The 27,127-nt window shown below is 42.3% G+C and overlaps 1 protein-coding gene across 2 annotated transcripts in view; it reads right to left on the bottom strand.

Moving 5' to 3' along the window:
* Positions 1-1,354: 1,354 nt before the first annotated feature.
* Nsun2 (tRNA (cytosine(34)-C(5))-methyltransferase Nsun2) overlaps positions 1,355-27,127 on the bottom strand; it is a 68,384-nt gene continuing 42,611 nt past the window's right edge. The window contains exons 13-21 of one of the 2 annotated variants that reach the window (XR_016290456.1): positions 20,995-21,031; positions 18,503-18,595; positions 15,423-15,558; positions 15,252-15,332; positions 9,324-9,462; positions 6,376-6,415; positions 3,405-3,529; positions 1,748-1,833; positions 1,355-1,688 (exon numbers count right to left, since the gene is read on the bottom strand). Coding sequence is in view for 1 of the 2 variants with exons in the window: in XM_089579991.1 (XP_089436117.1) it covers positions 1,567-1,688; positions 3,405-3,529; positions 6,376-6,415; positions 9,324-9,462; positions 15,252-15,332; positions 15,423-15,558; positions 18,503-18,595; positions 20,995-21,031 (773 nt within the window). In the remaining variant the exon portion in view is untranslated. The remainder of the gene's footprint in view (positions 1,689-1,747; positions 1,834-3,404; positions 3,530-6,375; positions 6,416-9,323; positions 9,463-15,251; positions 15,333-15,422; positions 15,559-18,502; positions 18,596-20,994; positions 21,032-27,127) is intronic. The other variant, XM_089579991.1, reaches the window with a different exon arrangement.

The raw sequence follows: 27,127 nt of genomic DNA, 5'->3' as shown, positions 1-27,127 counted from the left end.
TCGCTACAAAAGCTTTAAGCAACTGCAGAGAGCATCAGGTTTTCTCAATCCACAACGCATATGGTATCACTGTGCCTGGGCACTTTTCATTGCAAGCGAGTGCCACAACCCCTTTCACTACTTCAGCCAATTGGTGAGCACTTTGTCATTTGAAGAATCAATGCCTCAAGGAATCAAATTTAGAATACAGGCCTCGGTCCAGGTTTTGTTCCCCATGACCATACCTACACCAAGGTGATATAGAACACCGTAAACCTTTGCCATCAGGTTACCCATCTGGTCCGCCGAGTGGTTTGCCGACACGGTGGCGCCAATTAGCTCAGAACAATTCAACTGTCACAGCTTTTGCCTTAAACAAAATTCTATACTATACACCTCCCTTCCTGCGTGCTTACACAAATGCAGATGCAATGTATACAGTCCACAGCACGATATCTCCCTGTACATGCATCTACAGAGAAACTCTATGCCACAGGGCTATTCCTTTCTCTTCCTGACCTCGTCAGACTTCAAAGAAATCGTCAACTGGGTTGCCTGTCTGGATGTGCACAAGGTCACTGGCTTCTGCAACGGGCTGGCATTTGACCCATAGACTTTCCCTTACACGTGTGGTAAAGCAGTAACATGCAAAGAGCATGGTAAAAATGATGCAGTCAACCATAACAAACTGCTGAGAAAGGTGTATGGCAGTGAAAGCTGATGCAGCAGCACCTTACTGCTTTTCAGAGGATTATACAAACTTACTCTATTTAGGCAAGCATCAAAATATGCCAGTAAGTTCAAAAGAGTGAGCATGTGCAAATTGCAGAGCTTAGCAGTAAGCATGCTCACTCAGGCTCTGCAACAATGTATTTGAGTTGGTACTAACCCTACTGACTTTTTATGGTCGGCAGTACATATACAAGGACAAGAGAATAAATGAAACACGCTGAAGGGTTTTTGCTCCATTTGTGTGCCACCTAGCAAAAGCTTTGGAGGTTCTATGAGCCCATGCAAGGCAGAAAAATTTGTACAGCTATGTGTTAGTATGCTATGCACATTAATTTTTGTGTGGAAAGGTGTAAATGCAGTTTGGACAGCAGAGTATGCTTGATCTACTCTTGTCTGCCAGCCTAACACCTTCCTGAGTGAGCCAAGCTTGTCACCAATATTTTCCTGAAAACTGCTTTAGATAATTGCCAATACGCCATGCTTACATTTTTACAAGCTAAGCTGATCCAGTCACTTTGTCGACAGGGGAAATGTCAACAGTAAGGAAAACAAAAAAAATTCTCAAATAACTGGAAAGCTACTTCTGGCTGTTTTTCTATTCCCTCACTTGCAAAACAGCTTTAAAAACAGCAGTGCACACTGATAAGTCGCATTTCTTTATCTTGTAATACATGAAACATCTTCCACATATGATGAACTTTAATGCACTTCTGAATGCTCTTGGAGAGCTTTGAATGCCAATTTTCGAAATCGATAAATAAAAGCATTATAGTCAGATTTATAATCTGTTAAATGAAAAAAAAAGAAAAGAAAAAGAAACAGCAGTGGATTCCTAAATGTTGTCCATAAATGCCTCTAGCAGTCACCTCCCACTTTTATGTCATTCTCTGTCTCTTCTGCATCCTCAGCTGCTTCTTCAGGCTCCAGAGCTTCTATCTTGGGGGTGTCCTCTGGCTTCTTTCTTCTGTCACGTTTTTCTGAAAAAAGAAGAAAGTAAGCAACACTTGACCTGGTGCTATGCGAACAATACACTCGCCTTAGTACAGAGTGCCTCCAGTTTTCATGTTATCCGAACAGAGCAATGTAGAAAAATTTAGTAGTGATGAGTACACCTGGCCTTGTCTGCAAAGATTTACACTTCGAAATGCAACTGAGGCACAACACAACTTGAACCACCATTACGATGGGCTGAATAAAATAGCGGATTGCAAAACTGTGCTGCAAGATTGAAGATACGTATGAACCAGCTTTCATACACATATGGACGCACACAGTCTCACTACTGGTACATGTGTGTGTGTGTGTGCATGCGTGCAGACACACATATGTACAACTTGAAAGGGCCATGAGAATTTGCTTGTCTTGTCAGAAAAGGGCCCCCAGAAAGCCTATGCGGGCATGCATAGTGCTTCTAAATAACTATTACATGCAATGAATAAAATTACCTACCAGTAAGAAGATAACAGCAAACAGAGCATATATTGCTCTATGCATGATATGCAAGCTATGCAAGCTCACGTTATCCCACTAGAAAAATAGTAGATTTTTATTTTTTTTTTCTCCCCTTATTTCTTTTCCTCCCTTCTGTGGCAACCTCACTCTGCAGTTTTTTTGTTTTTTTTTTTTGCCTTCCCTTTGGCTCCAATTGCTCTGAAAGTGCCCAGCTGGCTAGCCGCGCAGTAGAGTCTCTGAAACCATGATTTTTAATTCTTTTTGTCTCTTACCTCGCTCCTTACACAGCACGCCTGCTACCAACTCCGCAAGCAAGTACACCGTGTGTCTTTCCGTTTAATGTGCACGTTGCCGATGCCTAGCCATGTCAGATCTTTGTGCTATGGAAGCACGTTATTACAAAGCCGTGTCAGCAAAAAATTGCTCAGGTCCTGAATTTCTGAATCAACAACGAGGTGCACCCTGCACCTGTGTGCCTTTTTGTTCGCCATGAGCAACACGCACGACGCAAACATGTGGCCATGTCAGATCTCTGCACCGCACACAGGCAGGCGTGATGGTGCCTGGCACATATCACTCACCCACAAAAATGCTTCACCATAAGAAAGCTTCCCCACACCTTCATGCAAATGTGCAGGGAAGCTATCTTGCGGTAAAGTATTTTCTTTTTCTTTCTGGCTTGTCTCGTGAGTGCTGAACAGACACTCGGCAAGTATCGTTGACAAAATCGCCACAGTTAACAATCATTGTGAAAGTTCACCTTAACCACAATTTTGCATTAGCATGTGAATGCCCATTAGGGCAAAAAGTGTTTGACAGTGGTGTTGGCATATGAAGCCTCAGCTGGCAGGAGGAAAAGTGGAGAGAGAATAGATAGAGCGTGGGAGGCAATGGGTGGCGAGAGGGACACCACCGTCATCAATCATAGTTGAGGAGTGGGGAGAGGGGAGGAGTGGAGGCACGGCATGTCACACTGATTGATGGACTGGATTATACCACTCGCTTGCAGAGTCCGAGTTCATAAGCAGCAGTGGGTGCTCTGTCCGGGGAGGACGCATATTCTGCCGCATGAACTGCATTATCGTTTGTTAAAATTTTTTTTCACCCAGACTCTATGGGGAACCAACTGAATGGTTTCACACTGTTTACCTAGTCTAAAGATAAGTCTTAACCGGAGTCTAATGTATTTTGTGTGTGCATTTGTGTGTGCATGCATGCGTGCGAAGGGAAGGGAAACTCACCATACTCGGACACATCATAACCACAGACACGAAGATAATGCACTCTTTCTTGTTTAGCCACATAGCATCGCAGTGTTGCCTTCCCTCTTCTTCCTGCAAGGACTAGCTGAAATTCTTCTGGAGTCCTGCAACAAGGTTCAAACATTAAAATTGCAGCTCACCATAAATTTCCTGCTCCATCATGCACTTCAGAATACACAGAGCAATTACGCATAACAGCTGCTTCATACCAACAGAAAAAGTTGAAACTAACAAACAACTTGGGGTTTATTTCCACCTATGCCATGGATGTAAACTACCCATACCACATTACCTGCGCTGTGTACTGCATACTCAATGCCTTTCCCATCAACACAGTCCTTCATAGAGTCCTAATACAGTGAAACCCATGTTCTATAAACTCATAGAGTTGATAGCAATGTTGTACGCTTGATTCCCCAAAAAAAGAAAGGAAAGAAGAAACAAACAGCAATGATACTTTGAAAGTTCACAAGCACTACACTAAATCTTACACAGGAATGGGTGCATCAGTTCAAATAAAAGAACATTCACAAGGGCTTTTTATTTCGGTTTTTATATTCTTACAATTCAGAAATGAAAGACAAGGGAAGGCTGCACCAAATGGGCGTAAGTCTACTCCATGGTACACATACCAGACACTTGTTCAAACAATTCTGATATAATTTTTTTTAAATTTACGCTTGAGTATTCAAAAGCAGGAATTTTTCTCTAGACATTTCAACCACAGCACAATCTGGCACTTCTCTGTAATGACCCTTCACCACACGACACAGGTAAATTGCTAAACAGAGAGTGCTGATAGCCACATACCATATTTACGCACGTAATGAACCCACCTCCCATTGAGAATTTACTTTTCTTTTTTTAAAACGATGGCTTTCCTTAGCATATTCCTCAATTTTGTGCCATACGCAGCGCAGACCTTGGCAGCGCACCAAGATACGGCTTGCCGATTACATCATGGCATGTTTTTATCTTCTGACGAGAGCTCCTGCGGGCTTGGCATGCTAGGTGAACTTGACAGAGCGCAAAGGCACTGTGCACCTTTGACAGGAGAGCTGGCATGGTGGGTTACTCGGTGCTGCTGTGCGCCCGGCTGCGCCATGTGTATGCTCAGAAACTCGGCGAGCGCTCGAGCATCGGAGAGGAGTGTAGCAGGTTAAACAAGAACGTTATAAAACATCTACACTGAAAGGCTACGGAGGAAGTAGGACCTTCAGACTTCCAAGCGATTTAGCGAGCTTGAGATCAGGAGTGAAAATGCTTGACCCCTCTCACACCCCAGCTAACATTTAAACATTCGCATTCCACACCCATAACTCTCTTGCGAGTTTTTTTTAACTTGGCATAAAAAACGCGAATTTGAACCTCATGGCTGGTGTTCAGCACGTTCACTTTATCTCACCGCGACTGGCTGGAGAGTCGACTACTATCACAAAATCGTCGGATCGCGGCATAAATAACAGCAAACACCTTTTGATGCAAACAATGCTGAACACTGGCGAGAAAAATGCGGCAGACCATGAGCTTTTGTTTAAGATGGATGGCTGGATGGACCGATGGACATGCAATATTAAATTTCAACTCTCACAAAAAAATCGTTTGAAACTTTTTTTCCCTGCATAATGAACCTTCTCCCAAATCGACGTCAACTTTTCTGGAAGAAAAGTGGGTTCATAAAGTGAGCAAATACGGTACTTTAGCACTATGAGAGACCATGTGTACCCTTAAGAGCTAAAAGACTGACAGCTCTGAGGTTTGGCATGACATGAGTCTTTCAAACTCCAAACGAGATTTTCAAAAATTACTGTCATTCAGCACTTCTTGAACTTGGTGCATACTGTCCAAAGCATAGCACAGGTCATTATATTTTTTTTTCCTCGTCCAAACAGTTGGGAACCCTTAATGTTTGACCATGGTACAGTCCTCGCAGGCAGTCCAAAGCTGTCAAACAACTGATGATGCACCACCTCTACAAGTAAAACTTTTTGCCAGTAATGAAATGACCAGCAAATGCCAGTTAAATGAAATTTTCATTCCACTCCTGAGCTGGATCTATTTTCATACCACAGCTTCCACCACGGCACCAATGCCCCAAAAATGACTCATGAGCACCAATTTCCTGTTTTCCTTACTTAATTTGAACCACATGGACATATTTTCTACATAATGCGATCAAGCCCTGTGCAACTATGCACATTATTTTGCAACCAAATGTGCTTTCCACATGGAGTGATGGCTGGTACACACTCAGGGGCATATGAATGAACTTGACTGCTCATATGTCCATTGTACTTGCATATACTTGGATTTGGTTACATACCAGACAACCACAGTTTCCAGCAAGGTGAGCACTGATTTTTATTCCACAGCTCTGCTGTCAAGTGCTTTGAGTAAGCTTTAAGAAATAATATTCATATAACGAAGTGTGCTGTGTTGTAATCTTGCTGTGCTACTTTAACTGCACTTTACAGCTGAATGTGCAGTAGTACTTTGTGTTTGTCTTTGAGCTTTCACAACTTCTTCAAACAAGTACCCTCACTTTTGAGTATGAAAATGACACAGTTGTGACTTTTGAGTCCGCACATCAGCACAATTGAAAAAAAAAAAATGCAGTCGCAGTAAAACCAGATCACAAGTGACTACATTAAGTCTTGTTCAAGATACAAGAAGCATAAATATATTGAACTATACCTGAAAATGTATTATAGTAGTGTTCGTGTAACAACAGTACACACTTGTCACTAAATAAAAGTCACCTGAGATCAACAAAGCACAGTGCTGTGCAAAAGTACAGCTACTTTGGTTAAGAAATTTATAATGAGTGGTCATAGTAGTAACATAAATAAACTGCACATCAGAAAATTGGTGAACACTACTGCATGGGCACATCAGTTCAAATGCAATGAAATTAAAAAAAAAAAAGTGAAAAACAAGAAAAGGCACATACCCAGGAAAGGAGGTGTAGACAAGTAGCACACATCCTTTTTCTATGAATGTAACAAAAAAGAAGCCTTTTAGTGAGCAGCAAAGACCTGAAGGCACTTATTGTGCACCAAATGCATAAAGCATACTTTAATCCAACATTAACCAAAGTGGCCATATTTCGTGTTGAGTGACTAAGACAAAGCTTCATACATGCTCTTTTGTAACAGGATAGCGAAACTCTGCACCACAACCTATGTCTTTGTCACATATCCATGCACGTAGATTTTGCCACACCATCAATGCTCAGAAGTAAAGTGAGAAACAAAGTGCTCACAATTTTATCAGTGACAGTTTTGATGAGTAGATCTTTCACATAATGATGATAATGAATTTTTATGGCGCAAGGGCAGCTTTAGCTGAAGAGCGCCATGGCACAACGTATTTTCATCTGCACAAGGCGGGGTCAAAGATCCATTTCCCAAGAATTTCACCCAGATAGGCTGAGCACCAGCCCAAGGGAAAGCTTGTACCCACTGTATCACCAGTGGGCACCCGGCAGTACTGGGGACTGATCTTAGATCTTTATGCTTCCCTGTCCAACATCAGTGGCTTTTTTGTGTTACAGATGTCACCACCACATCTGGTTGCTCATAGCTTCATTCCCTTCTTCTGCAGTAACACAGAAGTCATAGTTATATAATGATGACATGGTGACTCATTTACTAAATCATGCAGTAGTACTCAAATAGGAACAGAAATCTTCCAGATCCAATAACAAGCACTGGGTTTACACTTTTTGCACCGTTTACACCCCGCGATGGCTCAAGCAACGTATAGCCAGTTCTGAAGTTGGTTTTCAGCTCTAAACACCGCTAAGCCTAATTACAACAGTGAACACCGATGAAGTATTTGTCTCAAGTGGCCCTGGCATGTTTTGTCACTTTCATCTTAAATTTTCAGACCTTCCGTACAACAAGCACAGCGCAGTTTCTGCTCCGGCATGTTTGCTTTGGTGTCTGGACTTTGTCCTATCACGCGTGCTCAACAGTGACATCCTGGTGGCAGTACAGGCGTACACCAGCAGCAAAAATGCGTATGCATTCCATATGTAAAAGGCATCAGTGAAACTTTGGCCCATACTCTCAGAGAGGAAGGTGCGCAAACAATACACAAGCCTACAACCACCACTGGACATCTCCACCCCCACCCAAAAGACTGTCATCCTAATGGAAAAGCACGAGGTGTACTGTACAAAATTCCCACTCTGAGTGCCTGGCATAGTACGTTGGGGAGCAAAGCTCTGTGACCACAGGATGGACTTTAGCGGAACTGCTGTGCTGGAGACCAAGCCAAACCCACAAAGAAGGCTGCTGCTTGAGCGACGGCACATTCAGCAGACGTGGGGACTCACTCGAAACCCCTCCCTCTTCTTACACCCTCAGTTTAAGTTCAGTGATCCAGCAGTCAATTATACGTGGGCTTAAAAAGCCAAGCTGCAACTCTCTAGCATTACACCTCGACGAAAAAAGTGAGTAGGCTTCTAGACGTTGTGTTTTCTTACAAGAACTCGGTTGGCATTCATTTCTCATTTAAATTTGCATTCTCAACCAGACAGACCTTTGTCGAGCGTTTTCTTTTGAGTCCATAGAAAACTTGAGTTCAAAAAGGTAGCTGCCATCTGTTACCTGTGTACACTATGCACAATGAAACTTGGAATGGTATGAAGCATCAGAATATGCACAAAACTATTGATCCTTTCCTCCAGCTGCTTGGCAATAAAAAGATTAAGGGAGTTTTTTTTTTTTTACTTCAATTTAATTTCTAGACATTTACGCAGTTCCTAGAAAGTCCAAAAAATCAGTTGATGACTAGTTCATTCTGTCGAATATTGCAGGCAATGGCAGTTGGGTACAGATGCACAGCATACTTATTCCTTTACATGACACTTTACAAGAGATACTTCTACTGTCTACTGCAGACAATATTTCAAAATACGTAGATAGGTTCAATACAATCAGATTTGCACACATGCAGACACACTTGTGGAACACAAGCCATATAAGGTAAAGTACCATTCTGGCTATAACAATCATTCTACTAGTCTGAGGTATCATGATACAGTTCAATTATCAATTATCAATCTTAGAATATGCCGTAATGATCTGGGACCCATATACCAAGATTAATATTAACAAATTAGAAAGGATTCAAAAGAAAGCAGTAAGATTTATTTATAGTAACTACGGCCGCACCTCTATCACTAATCTTCTTAAAAAGAGTGGCTTACCATCCGTTACTGATAGAAATCGTATTTGTAGTTTGAAATTCTTTTTCCAGTTAATTCATGGGCATTACAACATTGACATCTCGAAAACTGTTAGTTACTCTAGTGGTTATGCAATGCGCCTGTGACATTCTCTTTCCGTAAAACCTTTATCCACAAGAACGAACTGCTACAAATATTCCTATTTTCCTAGAACTATTACCGAACGGAACAACCTTGCTGGTCATATAGTCGAACAAAATTATTTGTCCCATTTTGAGGCGCTGCTGCAACAAGTGACGAACTTTTGAGTGTTCGGTTGCTGAGTAATTTGTTCTGATTTACTCAATTATAACCTGTTTTATGCTTGGCTCTATGACTGCAGTGCATGTATTCTAATGTTGTGAAACGATACAGTACAGTGTGATGTAGTAATTTCGCTCCTGGTGACGCCTTGTCTGCTGTATTTTGTTTTTTGTCCTTTAGTGTTACACAAATTATGTACAACCTGCGATGGTCTTGTTGTTCAAGACAGCAGTATTTATAAATAAATAAATAAATAAATAAATAAATAAATAAATAAATAAATAAATAATTAAATAAATAAATAAATGTAGGCATTGACACAAGCTATGCCACAGAAACATTAAAATGTACTACAAACAGCTGCTTATGTAGCTATTAAGATATTGTGGTATGCTACACACCAAGGTCCTTCAGCTGCTCTTGAAGTTCAGGTGAAAACTGTGTCTCCAGTGGATATTCCTCTGTAAGCAGAACATAGAGATCTTGCCTGGACATAGCCAGTTTTCTCTTCTTCAAGTAAGGCAACACTGTAGGAAGACCCTGCAAGAATTTTTGAACAGCTGAGTGTTATAACAAAGTAACAAAGCTGCGCATAAAAGAAAATGAATGTCAGGAAGCCGATTAAAAAGCCCACAATTTTCCCACAAACACAGTCAAACCTCGATATAACAAACATGAATATTACGAATTACTGGCTATATCAAACTCTTCCTAAATATTTTTAACAAACACATGGAATTTTTACTTTATATATCGAACACAGCTGGCCACGAAACGGATATACTGAACGCTCCAGTGCCAAGTGGTGCCCCTTCGGATGGCAGGAGGCAGGCTTCGCCACACTACACAAGTGACTGGTGATATTGTGGCAGGCGTTCGCTACAAGGGTTGCATTTTTATCGTGTTATCTCGCATTCTCCAACAGTGCCACGGAAGATACAGTGGTGTGGAGCGTTGCCAGCCCTACAGTCAGCACACGTTCACACCTCTCACACTCATTGACAGTGCCCCAGAAGCATCGGTGTAAACAGCTGAAGCCTTGCCATAGAGTTCATATACTGGGTCTGGAGGAAAAGATGTGCATTCAGGCCATGCATTCAAGTGGGCAATGAATGAGCGTGGTCATTATCCAAGTTTCGTGTCACATGACTGAGCATTCGAATCTTGCAAAAAGATACTTTCCTGCTATGTGGCTTGTAAACAACAACTGAAGCATTGTGTTTGCAACATTTCAGACGGTTTGCAGTGCCTACTCAAAGCGCCTCTGAAAGTACATATTTACAGTAACACTGCAGGCTGATATTTTCTTTGCATCCTGTAGGGATAGAACACATATGTAGTCTAATAATTAGCGTGCTGAAAGGTCTGCACACAGCACCAGCTGTGTATCAGTTGAGCGCACAAGTGTGAACAGCGTAAAATCGTATCAGAATATCATGGTTTGGCAATCGGGACAAGGGAGTTTTCGAAAAAAAGATTGCGGTGGCTAACTGAGCAACAGATCTTGTTTACTGCACAACTTACACTGTGTGCACTAATTGCAATGTCCTGACAGTGCCGATAGCTGAAATATCACGGCAAGCCTCAAGCATATTTTATTTTGTGTTTGCAAAGGAACAATGGGGTTAATTTTCACAAACATAGGACAAGCAATGTGATCGTTTATTCACAGCAGCACCTCTGACTCTGCTGACCAGATGCTTTCACACATCGATGCTTTAATATAAACTCTCGAAAAGAAAATATGCACAGCAGTCATGCGTATCATGTGATTACGGAGAGAAAACAAACCTTTTGAACTGACAGCACAACAAAGAACTCGGAACCCCTACGTATTGGCAATTTCGCCGATGTAAAAGTTATCATGGCACTAGGTTTGAAGGCTGCTGTGGTGCTGGGTCTCAGAACGGAATGAACAAACTGGTGCCTCGAAACAATTTGATACAATGATAGTCACTCTGCACTCAGCCACTTGTTCAGTAATTTGCTGTCAAAAACATACAAACAAAAATGTTGCTTAGTATATGTGTTGTCATCTCTCTCTTGGGAATGCCAGACAAAGAGTCTGGGAAAGGGGCCGTTATACTGCATATTACTTTTCTCAGAACTGCACTTCGGTTAGCTTGTAGTTACAAAAGAGAAGAAGAAGTTGTCTGTTGTGATATTTCAAGACTGAACATGCAGCATCTTCGCTCTCATAATCGACAAATTTCAAAATTTTGGATGGCTGGCTCTATTTTCAATGCATTTTAAAGCCGCTTAATTTGCACTGCGATTTCTCTTAAATTTGATTAATTCAAACTTTTCTGTCTTGCTTTGATGCTCCCAGCGTGTGAAAGAGTGGCAACCGAGGTCGGATGAGTCAGGTTTGTGGTGCTGCGTGAATTGAAAATCCAGCCCCTCCAACCAGTTAGCTCCAACGTGGCCCGAAGGGGGGCCGTGTCGATCGGAGTTGCCCCATCTCGACACAGTTTCATTTTGTGAGCTTCGCTACCAGCCCACAACAACTGCGGCTGCCAGACGTGCAACTACGAACAAAACACAACTGCGCACCGGTTCAGATGCTAATTAGCGCGTCACTGGCCTTTTTAACGCGACAGTGTTAACGAGCTCATGAGGTGGAAAAGCCGGCGTTGTTGTCGTCACCATCGCCGGCGTCACCACAGCTGCCGCGGCTCCGTTGCATCGCTGCTCCGTCATCGCGCAAAACCGGCACCCCCTCCCCGCGTGCGGCTGCTGATAAGCGGGGGCGGCCCGATAACGCTATCGCGTTCTGCTCTTAAAGGCAAAGCTTAAGAGTCCCCCAAGTTTTTTTTTTCTTTTTCTTTTTTGAAGGCATCTCAAATGGCGTTCCCCTCACGTCTGTCTGTGTGGTCCTGTGCTTCGATAATGCTCGCTCATTACAAGCTGCTAGTTGTGTGGTGAAGTCTCCTTACATGGACACCACCGTGTGTGAGGAGGCTACACTGCTACTGCGTCGCACCTAAGAAGAAGGCCTAGAGCTGTGCACGGGCTCGGGCCAGCCCGAAAACCCGTACTCGGCCCGGCCCGCGGGCCGGGCTCGGGCCTTGTGGAAGTCTATTCACCCGGGCCCGGGCCGGGCTCGGGCCACGGTATATTTGTCTCAGACGGGCCGGCCAGGCTTCGCGATCGCGATTGCTCCTGCGTGGCTCCAGCCGCCCTACTGTTGCAAGGTTCGAAACTAATCTCCACATGAGTGGTCTCACGAGCCCAAATGACACTGCACAAAGGAAGGTGAGGTGTGTCGAACCGAAGGCACTCGCAAAAGTACCCTCCGCCACGCGTTGACGGGGGCCGGGTGGGAGGGGTGGGGGTCATTATCACATGTACGGAACAACAGGATTCTCGCTCGTGTGGCAACAACGACGTGTTGTGACCATTATCTTCTTGCTCGCCATGGTTACCTGCGTAGGCATAGGCGATAACTCTCTACATGCGCCATGTTTGCATATACTCACTAATTTTCATCTAGACCATGAGCGCCAAGCATTTTAAAAACATTGAAATAAACTGATTTTCCTTAAATTGTCTCTTTCTGTTTCATCGTCACTTCAATTTCAGTTTTGCAGGTCGGGCCGGGCCCGGGTCGGGCCTTAACTCGGGCTGGGCCCGGGCGGGCTTAGGTTTCTTCAGTGTCGGGCCGGGCCGGGCCTCCGTCAGTAATGTAGGGCTCGGGCCAGGCGCGGGCTGAAATTTGCAGCCCGTGCACAGCTCTAAGAAGGCCATGGAAAGCCTTACTGTTTTGCAGCAGTTCTGCTTTGATATTCCCGACAGTGGGCATGCACTACAAAATGACGGAATGGTAAAAAACCGTCACTGCCGTGCAGTTTTTCACTTAGAAGCAGACGACCACTGCCTATTTTTTGATCAATTAAATTTATGCAGTGCGAAACAGTTTCAGGAAGTTCCTTTTGTAGCCATTCTTTTTTCAACCTTTGGATGATTCAGATCTTTTTTTCATCCCTTGAGGTTTTTAATCTGTTGCAAAACCCGTGCATTATTGATAACTTTTTTCAACTACACTGGAGTAAACCAACTTATCACTGCCTTTCATCCATATTTTATGTTGTGCTAAAGCATTTAGCTACATTTGCATAGAGAAATGGATTCACAATACTATTTGAATACGTACGATACAGCAAATTGAATTCAGCCTTGGATCATATTAAGGTGCGCTTCTGATAATTCAAACTTACTGATAATTAAAATGAAAATCTCTGGTCCCTTGAAATTTGAATTATAAATCCAATTCTTAGATGTTTTGAGCATATAAATATGCTTCAATACCATTTTTAACCTAAGTAACAGTTATAGATGCTCATTTTCTGCACAACGTTTGTACCAGTCAGAGTGTAAATGCTGATCCTTCCGGAAAAAAGTGTTCTGGCCGCAGTGAGAGTAGGAAGATGTCAGTGTACGCGCGCAAACCACTTTCCAGGCCCAGCTTTGACCCCCCTGAGCCTTGCAGCTTCTGCTCTGACATCTCATTTTCTGCACGACACGGCTGTAATGCAGGGAAGCCACCCTAGCTGGCATTTGGCTTTTGCTGTTGTTGCGTGGTGGCGCTGCTATGTAGAGAAGCCAGCCTAACATGCTCAGTTTTTTGCAGCCTCTGGAATCGCTGCAAGTGCCTTCAAAACGGCACTAGAGCTTCGGAAGAGGTCTCCCCGTTTTTCTAGTAAGGATTGCCTGAGCTGCCATCCATTCATTAACTACACTGCACTGTGTTTTTTTTTACAAAATTTGATTCTATAAATTTCAGCTATATTGAACTATTGTACTATTTTTTGCCTGTTTGTTATAACCAGCTTCAACTGTAGCCAGGTTTCCTTATATGAGGCATTATCTTAGCTTTTTTTTTTTTTTTACCTGGCCCTTGACACCCTCCTTTCACTAAAATTTTTATTAAAAGCCATGTAATGGCTTAATTTACTTTAGAGAAGAATGAAACGGTAGTAGTGCTGATGCTGAATGTAAAATGCTGATGAAATCAGTGACTAAACTTGATTCTTTACGTACAGTACGTACAGTTGTTTATCCTTAATTTTGAAGTGTTTCTGATACTTCACTGCCAACATTAATGGTCAGTTTACTACCTGCAATAAATGCTGAAACGTAATCTAATTCCAATCAACAGTACTGTGGTTACTATATACACAGCCAGAATCAAGCCGGAATCGAATGCGAATGGTGGAGTGCATGGCTTTCGACACAGGGCAAGCAATCATGGGCGTGAGTGGTCAAACTGATAATGGTCCAAATGTGGTGTTTTTACTGTTGCTCTAGAACTAGTGCTCCAGCTCAATATGATCTCAGCTCATTTGTTGGTTTAAAATGCATCCACGACTGGCATACATGACTGATGAGCCGCTCGCAGCGCTGCCGAGTTTTAAGGGCTAGTCAACTGTTTCTTGTCTGTGCCACCTCCTCCCCATGCTCAAATATAAATGCTAAGCTGGGGATGAAGGCATGCTATCATTATTTGGCCTCAAGTGCAACTTGGTGCACAGCGGCAGCCACTGGAAAATTGCAGGTAAAGAAGTCAACCAGAATGCTTAAGAATATGTCAACATTCTTGTCCACATTGTCAGTGGTGCAGCAGCAGCAGCAGCAGCACACATTTGCCATGCATATGACAAAGAAGCGTACAAGCAAACACTTCAATGCTACAATGGCAATGAGCAGGAGTGCTAATTCACCAAATAATGGTCAAGAAACACCACAGCTAGCTGTAGACTCTCTTGCCCATGGTTGCTCGTATGGTGCTGGCTGGGCCAAAAGCCACTGGCTCTGCCGTTCACATTTGATGCCAGTATAACAGTGCTGACTCACTTCTTACAACTGCAGACAAATGTGCATGCTGCAACAAGAGGTCCCTCCGACAGAACATTGGGACCACCTGCTATACTTTTGGGACACATTTTGCACTGTGAACTTATAAAACCTACAACCCCATGCACCGCAGGTCACATATTCACAATATAGTTATAATAATGATGTCAGCTGAATATCACTGAAACAGAGCAAAAGGAGGAGCATAATTTATCAATGTGACATGCAGCTAGAAACATTCCTGGCTGCACATCTGCTACAGAGTTCAAACAAGTTTCTAGCAGTCTTGACTGCTGCAGCACATCCTTTTCAAACAGCTGGGTTACACTTCAACTCCACAGCCATAAGATACAACAGGAAAACGTAGAGATCTGAGAGTACAATGTGAAGAGGCCAGTCAAAAAACTTAGCCTTGGAACAAACCAACTCAATGCAGCAAAAATAAGTGTGAGTAAACCAGAATATTAAATTATTACCTCCTGGCAAACCCTGAAGTCGCAAGCCAGCTCTTCCTTGCCTTCACAGCGACAGAAAACTCTCACACCTGTGTTGATAATCTGGAAAATAAACGTACAAAGATGCCATGGCAACGCTTCCCAAAATGAGTAAACAGTAAAAGTGTGAGCACATGCTGTGAAGGTACAAACCTTGATCTTCTCACTGTTCAATTCAATAATGTTTCTCACAGTCTTTGACACAAGGTAGATGTTGCGCTTGTTCTCCTGTTGGCATCGACCCAGAAGTTGCTGATTTGGAAAGCTTGGGTCCACCTCATAGAAGTCCCTGTTAATAACAATGTTGGAATAATAAAAATAGGAGAAGACAAGTCAAAACTCGAAACAAACAAACCTAAAAACAGAAGGTGGATTTAGGTGTTAAGGTAAAGTGTTATAACTATAGCCAGTTTTAGATTCGCTGAAAGTTATTTTAGTGATAATCGATATGAACACTCAACCACATCATTAACTGGTCTTGCTGTCATTAGACTTCATTTCAGGTATCCAATGCATGTTGTAAAAGCTACAAAAACAAAGAATTGTTGCTTGAATTTCAGTCAGCCCTACCACAGTTTTTCACACTACAGTAAAACCTCGTTAATTCAGGCTTCGAGAGACAGGGAAAAATTTCCGAATTAACAGATGCTCACCCCCCCCCCCCCCCCCTTCCCCAAAAGGAAATTACCAGGACCCCGTTTGCATCATAGTAAATTTATTTGGCGAAAACAAGGGTGGTGGCTGTCCGCTTTCAGATGGAAAACTGCACAGCAACAGCGACTTTTCATAATAACGTCAGATGCATTTACTGCGTGCACACTGTCAGGTTTGTCAGCGCACAACTACTCCAGAGTGGTGAAGGTCTCCTTCGCGGTGCGACACGGTAGCAGTGGAACCTCCTCACAAGCGCCATCGTTTCGTGTGAAGAGGTGCCACTACACAAACTACGAACAGTGTGTGACCAGCATGAAATTTTGCCCCAATAAAAGAATGGAAGTGTTATGCCGATGAACTGAGGGAAACGCGTAGTTGCTGGAGTGGCAAGACGCCTTCCGATGAGAAAATGAAAAGACCAGTAATGCACAAATTGCCATTCAAAACTGTGCAGAATTGCACTCAGCTGGCCGGCCAATGAATGGTCAGGCCACCATCGTCATGGTCTGGAGCAACACTCAGAAAAAGGAAACCGAAACTATGTAGCTGCAAGATTTTTCGCCACTGTGGTTCGCCGAAAGTCGCCACGCCTGCCGTTGCCCGATGCAAGAGGTGCACAGGCACCAGCTCTCTGACGCGATATCCGACATGATACGCAGGTTGTTAGCATGATCGCTCGCTGTGTAGTTCACACTGCAACACAGCCTCCGGTTCGAAACGGGTCCGAATTAATCGGTGTGAGCCTGGTAGCATCCGAAATTAATAAGCGTTTTGACGGCATAGGTTTACATGGGCATTGGCCGGGACCATGTCGGTACTCCGAATTATCCAGATTTCCAAATTAATGGGGGTCGAATTAACCAGGTTTCACTGTGTCATTGAACAGAAGTAAAAAAAAAAAAAGTATTAAATAACTACAAACAAAGTTGTAAAACTGGCCACTAAATCCAATGAAAACACTCTTTCACAGTGAAAAGCACACACACCTTCCACATAATGTATGCATGTAATTATGCTGGAATGAGAAGATGTACTGAGTAACCCGTTCAAATGAGAAAACATATGGTGAGTAAATTCACGCTATGCATTCCAGGCTGCCCCTGCTCCCTGACTGTTGCTACTTTACAGGAACCGCAGAATTCTACGAGCCCCTGCCAAGAATAAATCCATAACACCCAGTACAGAGAAGTATTTTTGATTGCATACAAAAGAAATAAACAAAAACATCATTTCAGCTGAAATTAAGTTGATGAAAAAGTAATATAGTTGCTTTCATCTTACACACAACATTGAACAAAATTGTGAGGCTGATGCTAACAGCTAAAAGAAAGAAAACTTTAGCAATGCTTAAGAACACAAATTTCTGTAAGACAACACGCAATATAATATCCACTCATACATCAGTGACTCAGTATCATGCATACAAAAAAAAAAAAAATGTGAACCAAAATAATTGTTGCCAGTTTCAGTACAGTTGCAGCATCAGCTCAGTAGATCTCCTAGTCTCAGTACCAAGATCCACAAGGTATGCTGCACGTGGATTTCCTCTGAAAGTCTATCATCATGCAAACAAGAGCAAACTAAAATTCCAATGGGCACACCTTCAAATCAACATATAACTGAACAATTAAAGTACCTGAAACTAATGTGCTATGTTAACCAGAGAATGCATGCAGTTTACTGATTTCAAGGTATCCAGAGATCAGTTCAACTAGTTCGTAGTATTTGCTGAACAGCTTCAATGTCTCAGTATATTTAAACACATTTTACATTTTTGGAATTCAGAAGCAACAAGATGCCAAATGCTCGAAGTGCAGCTCTCTATACTGGGAATTTCCATGGCCTGAGCATCACAGAGTTGAAAGAGCAGGCACCCACATGGCTATTATGGATTGGAGGAAATCAAGTATCGCAACAGTCCAGACAGGCAGCCAAGTGCTGAAACACCAATGCTATTGACCAGTCTGAGACTCCTACAATTACAACTAATCATCACGATGCTAATAGTATATTCTTAAATTGATGCTATATTCGATGACTGCACTCAATGTATGATGGCTTGCATCAGTGGTGACCTGCTGCAATGCTCTCTGAATGCACAAGAATATAGTACAATGGTCCACACCAGTAGTTTTCACTGGTCAGTACTGTCGGCCACCACGCACTTAGTGCAGTCAACAAATACTGCAGAAGGTCACTAGCAATATGGACCACCATACATTCTAGCACAGTTAACAAATATTGCAGCAATTAAGAATATGCCTTTAGTGTCATGATGTACAGACAGTGAAAAGGTGCCATGCATTAAAATAGAAACACAGCAGTGTTAGTCAGCAGTGAAGTCAAAGAAAGTAAGGTTAAGCCATGCATCAGACCTGCCCAAGAGCTCAGACATTCAATTTTCTGACTTTGCACATCACTCAAGTTTCACACGTTTTTTTTTTTTTTCACTGCGTTTAGAGCAGAAGCATGAAATGAAACAAATGCATTTTTTTTATAATGCTGAAGCAATATTTCACTAGTTCTGCCACATACATGTCGCAAAGCCACTTTTAAAGCATTTTATACAATGATCTCACCTTACTGCTTCCCAGATCTTGTTATCTTCTGAAAGAAACACAAAAGGATCCTCTTTGTACCCCCGGATCCTTCGTTTCTTCCTTGGAACTATGCTAAAATACAGAGACAGACATATAACACTATGAATTTCCCACAGTGGCTACCTCTATAATAGTTACTTCAAATAATTTTTGCTCAAAAAAATAAACACTTTTGAGAACAAAATGGCACCTGCTGGAAAAATTAAACCCTGAGAGGTACGTATGTATTTTTACAAAAAGAAAATTCATTATTTTGAACTTATAGTCAGATATTAATACATAGGAACTAAATAGTATTGACAACATATAGACTACAAGTGCTACACGCTGTGCTAAAGATATCAGCTCATCTTAAGTATGAGCACTAGAAGCAAGCCAGCTAGCCGCCATACCAAGAAAAAGTGATACCAGTGCAGTGCCTTTTATGAATATGCTTGTACCTCAATTTGTTTTGTGGAGTTTATCCCCATTTCTGTTTGCCTATTTGTATTTTCTATTATGTATTTGTGTTCTACCCCGCATGTAATATACCCTCAAACTGAGGGCCCTTGAGGGTATCCAGAATAAATAAATTTAAAAAAATCAATGGCAAATACAGGCAGTTTTGCAACTGTTGAACTGACTGTTTGCTCAGTTCCAAAGTGAGCACAAAAAACACAAGGAGGCTCTGCACAGTCTCCACTGGCATTATTGCTGTCCATTGCATGCGAGATGTTTTGTGCAGTATGTACAGCCTTTGTCAAAAGTTTAGAGCCCAGGGGGTTTGCTTCTAAGCACTACTGTGGCGCTCCTGTAGGACTAATGGAAATCCTATGCATCGGAGGGAGCAGGACGAAAAATCTTCTTACCTTCAGGAGATTTGGGACGCTGAGCGTGCATTATGAGCAAAGCAGTGTGGCTCAGAAGCAAACCCCCTGGGCTCTAAACTTCTGACAAAGGCTGTACTTGCACATAACTGTGGCACTCAGAGTGTACCTAGGAGCTAACAGCCGCTCAAGTTGCATGCCGTTCTCATGCGCTGCACAGGACCAGTGTACTGTTGCACTCGTAGGATTTAGGCAACCTGCTCTGTCAGCAATGCACAGTTATGATTATCTTCCAAGTAAGTTGCTGTATCACTGCTGAATTTGGCCATTGGGCGAGTCAACTGGTCAAGAGAATCCCTCCAAAAGAAGTTTCATTTTCTTGTATATTTTGAATGCTTATTATAAATTGAACAACTCTCACTTCTGAAAGTCAATTTTGGCAATTCTTTTTGAGCTGATATCAGCACAACACAAAGTACCTGCTGGAAAGCAAAAGTTATGGCTCTGAAAAATGTCAAAGTGCCCCTTTATAACCTTGGAGTTGTGGATGGTCTTCTGCAATGTTTTTCTCAAGCTGTTTTTTCTTCCCTTTCACCTCAGATCTCCGCCAGATCTCAGATCTTTCACCCTTTCACCGCCAGATCTCAGCATTGCACGTGTCATGTGCACTGTTTTCTCTGGCAGATGAAAAGGCGCGCAGATGCAAGGTGCACCCCCTCTGACTTGGGGCTTAAAATTGTAGCACGAAATTTTCAATTGATGTAGCGTTGTAACACATGCTAGCGTAGTGCAGAGGTGGCCAGATATCGGCACCGTGTAAACACTGCCTGCGGCAGACAAAAAGCTGCATGATGCCCTCACTGGTAGAGTTAACAGCTATGTTTAATGTGTTTGGAGCCAGAGGGAAAGCAAAAATAAAAAAAAACTACAAATATGGTCACTGCAGATGAGAGAGAGAGTAAAAGAGATGGTGAAAAAGAAAACTAGTCCAATGCCATTTTCAAGAAGGTATTTCATATTCTCACTCTTCAGTCCACTTCATGTATATTACCATAAATGCTCTGTTTGCAATTATCCTCTCGCAGAAAGACCACTTAAATTAGTTTCCATGCAGCTTATATTTGGATATACGTACCTAGCACGCTCACATATAATTTTTGGGGGGCACTTCTGCTAAGATGAAGTTCTGATAAAACTAACACATTTTCTAGGCGCTTTCAAGTTCACCTTAAAGGGAGCGCACTGTAGATGTCTACTTCTTTGCATTTATCTCAGCAAATGGAATTACAGAAAATGAGCTGTTCAATATAAAGTGAAGTCTCATTAATTTGAACTAGCTTAATTTGAACATCCCAGTAATTCGAACTGATGCTTTTGTCCCATCAATATCAACTTATTCTTTCGAACTGCATATAATCTGAACCAATTTTAGAACCCACTCGAGTGTGAATTATTGAGAATCGACTGTATATTTCAGCCTAATGTTCAGGCCTAATTTTCATGACCATTTTAATTAAAATTAGCTGTAAATAATCAGAACACAGCAAAGGACAGCAGGAAGCCAGTGTACCGGCTTCTGCAAAAATAACATCCACTGAACACTGAACTGCCTCTGCAATACGCATGGAAGGCCTGTGACAAAAACCCCATAACTAAAACTCTCACCTCTTATCCTCTTTGGAGTTCTGCTGCTCTTCACACTCTGAAAACAAAAGGTAATTCTGTTTTATAATCGGCATATGATATACTCTGATGAAAGGCTACAAAATAATAATGAAGACAGCAAAAATGTTCACAAGCTTTCCGTGCCAACAATAAAAGATGCGCCCAAGTCAGCTGTTCCATCAACTCAACTACAGGAAGCATGCAACAAATCAATGGCACTGTTGGTGAAGCCTGAAGTTATTCTGCAAGAGAGGAAGTACAGGCAGCAGGTGTGAGCATTATGCACACAGGGGGTGAAGCTTTGTTCATAGATGCTGCATTAACTATGCAAACAAATATAGGCAGTAGAGCATGACAGCAGCGAGCAACACAGTGTCACAAGTCTTAAAGGTACAACTGCTGTGCAGTCCTTAAGATGTAGCACAGACCTAGTACAGTCGAACCTCGATGTAACGAACCTCAATGTAACGAAATTCGCGATGTAACGCATTTTTTTCATTTCCCAATCACTTCCCCATTGAAAACCATGTATTTTTTTTCGCGATTTAATGAAGTAATTTTGCTCCGCGCTTTCGATGTAACGAAGTCCTTGCGCATCGCATGCATGTGCCAGGAGCTACCTTGACAATCGAATGAGAGCTAAAAGTTTAGCCGAGACGAAACGCAGTTTGTATTTGCCCTTTTACGCGCCAATTTTGCCGGCAGTGTGCGAGAACGTACCGCCGCGCCATCTGTCGTGCGCATACAAAGCCCGCGGCATGGAAGTTTCAAGACGCGCCGCGCCATGACGCCACTGGCGAGCTGTAGACTCTGAACGTGAAAGCGCAAACCGGAATTTTCTTGCAGCGTCCATTCGTTGTTTTTTTTTTTGCGTGCGATGTCCTCGTAGGCGAGTGGCGAAGGGGGTAGAGGGGAGGCGTGGCGTGGGAGGCGCGCGCGGTGCATTCTGGGTGGGCGGCTTCGGCGCGCTCTCGGCGCGGCCCGCGCGAAATGCAGCCGGCTGCATTCCGCGTCAGAGCGCGCCGGTAGCCGCCAAACACGCTGGCGATCGGGCGCCGCTGTTTCGCGAACGTGACGTCGCCGTGCCGCGCGCGCACGCGCGCTCGCGCTACGTCGGAGTATAACCGCGCCGCGAGCACAATCCCACCGCGCCGGCGTGAGCGATGCGAACATTTTTCTTTATTTTTCTCTGATGCGTCCCCGGCTGCAAATGTTCAATGCTGATGATGATGATACCAGTAGCGACATCTTGTGGCGGCTTTCAGTACTAGGCGCTGCGCTCGTTCTTTTGCTATGCGCACACGGAGAAAAATGATGCCGTCGCGGTGTTTGCTATCACTCATGCTCCTGATGTAGAAAAAAACATCCGGTGCCCTTGTTAGCGATACTATTACTCGATTTTCTTGTGTATTTCCTCAATAAGTGATTTACAAGTTCCCATCAACAAGCAGTGTTCCTGAACCAGTTATACTTTATTTTGACAGCTGAAACATGGGAACCTCGACGTAACGAAATTCGCGATGTAACGAAATTTTCGGCTGCAAGTAGGACTTCGTTATATCGAGGTTCAACTGTATAAGCCCCATGTGCCTACTGCAGAGGCACCACTGCAGGTCCTCTAGCAGTCATTCATGGAAATCCTTCTAAGAGTTTTACCGCTGCTTTCTGACTTTTGCTCAACAAATGGCTCCAGCTGACATCCAGAATTTTCCATGCGCAAGAATTTTAGGCATTATGGTAATCAAAAAGAGATGGTTATGGCCAATTAAAAGAGGGCACAAATATCCAGTATCACTGAATTAGAAACACAGTGCATTAGTGATGACTCAGGGAGCCATGCTGCAATTTAGTGTTTATCATATGAAACTGTATGGCTCCTCGATTTCATACCTGTATGAGCATACACACTGAAATCATGCTCACAGTGTGGCCTGTTTAAACTAGCAAACCATGCTTAATAATGGGACATGCCCAATTCATACAAAGGACACAGACCAGCACTGTTCATAATGTGAGCCATGAAAAGCAAGGCAACCCCATCTTTTGCAGTTTGCTCAAATAACATTTCTTTCTGGATCAGTCATATTCCGATCGTAGCCTAACCAAAGTTTTGTCAAGTGCGCATGATCCCCCAATTACATCTTTGCTGAGAAATGACAGAACTTAAACAATGCAATCAAGTTTGATCAATATTTTAGAAAGATACAACTTTTCAAGAAGTCCCAGCCATAATCTGTTATGTACAATCCAGTTTCTTTACAAATCATCTCTAATTGGAATAAGCTGCCAGCAAAAATGCTGTGAAACTTTTGTAGTCCCATTTTTTTTTTTCCCGACTGCTCACTGCTATGAACAATCAGTTCTGACTTCTGACTCTGTTTCCATTCTCTTGCACTAATGCCTTGGAACCGCATGGTGTTTTGTAAAAAAAAAAAATATTTTCTGAGGTTAAAAAAATTCTCAGATAGTTTTCATTGCACATCAAACTGTTTTTCTTTTTTTTGCACAACTAGAAAGAGCTACTTCTGCTACCAAATGTGATATATTAAAAAATAAACTCTGTGATATACAGTCGAGCCCAGATATATCGAATTATTGTTTATATTAGTCAGAACATCGCCTTGAAAATCCCGTGCAAAAGTATAGCACTATTGTTCACGCATATTGAACTCTCATTCAGTGGAACGTTCTATATATCAAACTGTGTGCCGTGCCCCTAAAGTGCTGCTTCTTCTAAAGGTGCACTCGAAACCTTTTTACACGCGGAGGTGGATTAACCACGCAGCCTTGAGCACCTTTGGGCAGTGCTGGCGCTGTGAAACCGCATTATGAGGTGAACTTGAGGAGTACTGAGGATGACCTATGGTCTCTTGCACTCATTTTCCAAGCCACGTGGCTATCATGTGGTGAAGCCAAGCAAACTAAGCGCTTGTGGCAGCTCTTGCCTGACATGCTTCGCTGCCGATATCATTGCTGGAACCAACCGTACCTTAGTTTTAATAGATTATTGCATTAATAGATTACCAGTAACAGGATCAAACATCTTATGATATGATATTCATAGCTAGTTCCAAACATATTCCGTTGTAGATTCAATGCGAAGCAGGTGAGGCGTAAAAATGCCTAGTGAGCGGTGCGCTGCCAACGTGCCGGCGGGCAGCACGGGACCGCAAGCAAATGTCAAGCGTGGGTGCAATGTATTCTTGCTTCTAGGTTACACAAAAGCTTTTCTAATGCCGTTTTTATATATCGAACTACTTCGCGACCCCCTTCGAATTAGGTATATCCGGGTTAGAATATATTAAAACAAACTCCCACTCTTACCAATCTTCTGTGTAATTTGCAAGCCCAATTACACTCACTCTTTAAGAGGCCAGATTATAAATAAAATTAAATTCCAGCCAGGTGTCAAAATAGAGCCGCTATTTATGTTTTGAAATCATGACTCACATTGTATACCTTACAATAAGTAAAATACATGTTGAAATGCAAACCGTGAACAAAGTGAATATTAAAGATAGACATGATCAGCAGAAATATCCACAAGCAAAAGAGAAATTCATATCAAATGGCACACAGAAGTTGTAAACAAATCTCCATGGAACATGTGGGAAAAAAATTTCGAAAGAGAACTTATCTTCCTCCCTTTCTCGAATTAACAATGCCTTCGTTGCCAAAACAGATGAGAGAAGAGGGAGAATTAGTGTGCTTAGCAACTAAAATTAGCATGGCACAGGTGGTAGCACCATAGCCCTTATAACAAAAAGGCTAATATCAGCCACCTAACTTCAATGTCATCATATTTGATGCCAGCAGAGGGAAGGCACTGTAAATTATTGCAAAATAATGCAGAAAAAAATGGTTATAAGTAAATAATATCATAATAATGATACCATGTAGTGTCTGCATGCAGTTTGAGACATTTTGTGAGTACGGCATTTCATGTTAGTAGTATGCCACCCATCTGTAGCTCCCCTCCAAACACAAAACATGACTATGCAGGATTCAGCATAAATGCACACCTTTTCCGTGTACAACATGCCAGGGAAATACAGTGGACTCCCATTAATTTGAAATCACTCAATTTAAACCTCTGATTTATTTGAACTGATGATATGGTCCCGTCAACATCGAATGCATTATAAAGGCTCCCTTAATTCAAACTCTGCATATTCCAAAAATTTCAGCCCCTTTTGAGGTAAAGTTATTGGGTCCGTAATGTACTGACAATGCATTGCCCCGAGTGGCTAATGGCTTGGCCTTAAGAGCCAGTGATGCCTGATACTCGCAGCTTTCCAAGGTTCAAACCGAAGGTTCAAACCATAACATAAACTCCAGTAAACAATAAAAACTGCGGCTAGCACAGCTTCTTCTACTGAGTTCAATAAACAGGGGCAGATTTATGGGTCATTCTCGAAGGGAGTGGTCTCATTTAAGCCATGTATTTCTTAAGACATTTTTGGTTGAAAAAAAAAAATTGGATTCTGCGTATAATATCCCCCCCCCCTTCCAATCCAAGCACCCACCAAGAAAAAAAAAACATGCAGAAGGCATGCCTAACTATGCAAGTGACCTATATGTACAACCGAGAATGAAACGCCATACTTTTCTACTTTGCAGCGAGGTATTCCTTTATAACCAGTTTATGACCACAATAAAATCTCTATGATATGTATCTTCCAGGGTCGCAAAAAAATTTGTACGATCCAAAATGAACAAAATCCGTATGCAAAAAAACGCATGAGAAATTCATTCAAGCAGATTTTTTTTTATAGCTGACGGGATTTAATTATGGCTGCAACGCTGCTCACTACTTGTGGTGCGTACAGTGAGAGTGGCGACTGCAATGTCAGCGATGTGCAGACTGACGCTCACTGATCCCTGAGAATACAACGCAACTAGAGATACAACGCAACTAGCCCCACTTACTGTTCGTGATGTGTACGCACAACTAGCAATCGTGGCATTAGTGATGTACGTGAAGCACTTAGTGTTCAAAGGTACGGTCACAGCTCGCCGGTTTGTATCATCCATAGTGGTGCGAGACAGTGCTCGGAACATCCAAAATGCTGCATATTGTACGCACTGCATTCCTACTGAGGAATTGTACAAATTTGTAGCCTGCCAAAATTCATATCAATCCTGTTCATATCATTGAGATTCTGCTGCATGTACAGCCATGTAGAGGGCCTCCTATAGCATTTTTGGAAGTGTTACCCATTGGAGGAGGTCAGGCCAAAAACCTTCTTACCTTCAGGAGATTTTGATCACTAAGGATGCATTGCAAGCCACATGATTTGGCTCAGAAGCAAACCCCCTGGGCTCTAAACTTTTGACAAAAGGTGTACCTCGGTAGACCCTTTACTCAGAAACATGAATCCGGCTAGTTGTATACTGCAGAAGAACACAGGTGAAATAATATTGTTTTGTTTACAGGTGCTGTTTGCATTTCATTCCGGCCTGACTGTACTGTCAAAAAAAAAAGAAACTGGTGTATATTACACCAGGTTCGATTAGACTGAACTGCTGTGCCACTTTTTGGCAGCGCCTCTTATTAAGACAGGCAAGGAGTGACCATTTTAATCTATAGGCACACCAGTTTCTTCGCCCTGATCCCCTGGCTCTCTTGCTTGATGAAAATAACAAAAGGCATCCCAAAAGCAGTAAGCAACATAACAGCTAGTGGTATACACCACTTTTGTTCCAGATGGTGCAGGCACTGCCGTGTAAATTCGTGGATATACAGTAGAAATTTTTTGAGTAATTTTTGTTAATAAAAAATGTTTGGAAAGTATACTAATATATATATATATATATATATATATATATATATATATATATATATATATATATATATAGAGTAAATACTCTACCTGAGCTTATACTTAAGTGGGGGTTAAAAATTTAGCAGTGAAAAACCAGATAATGATGCCCTACTTAAATTATACAAGTAAATGACTTCTTCTGACAAACCACACTATGTTAGTATTGTGCCGCTTATTGCTGCAGCCACAACACCGTTTTTCACAGTACTCTATCAAACATGTGCTACCTCCCCTGCACAGACAGCTGTGCAGCCACTACATGAGCTCTCAAATTCTTTGAGTTGCTTGTTTAGAAAAGGCAAATTATC

This window comes from Amblyomma mixtum, chromosome 3 (assembly GCF_055824585.1).
Source record: "Amblyomma mixtum isolate Tamu chromosome 3, ASM5582458v1, whole genome shotgun sequence".
Lineage (NCBI taxonomy): Eukaryota > Metazoa > Arthropoda > Arachnida > Ixodida > Ixodidae > Amblyomma > Amblyomma mixtum.
The sequence above is the reverse complement of the archived record's forward strand: the minus strand, read 5'-3'. Positions and strand labels throughout refer to the sequence as shown.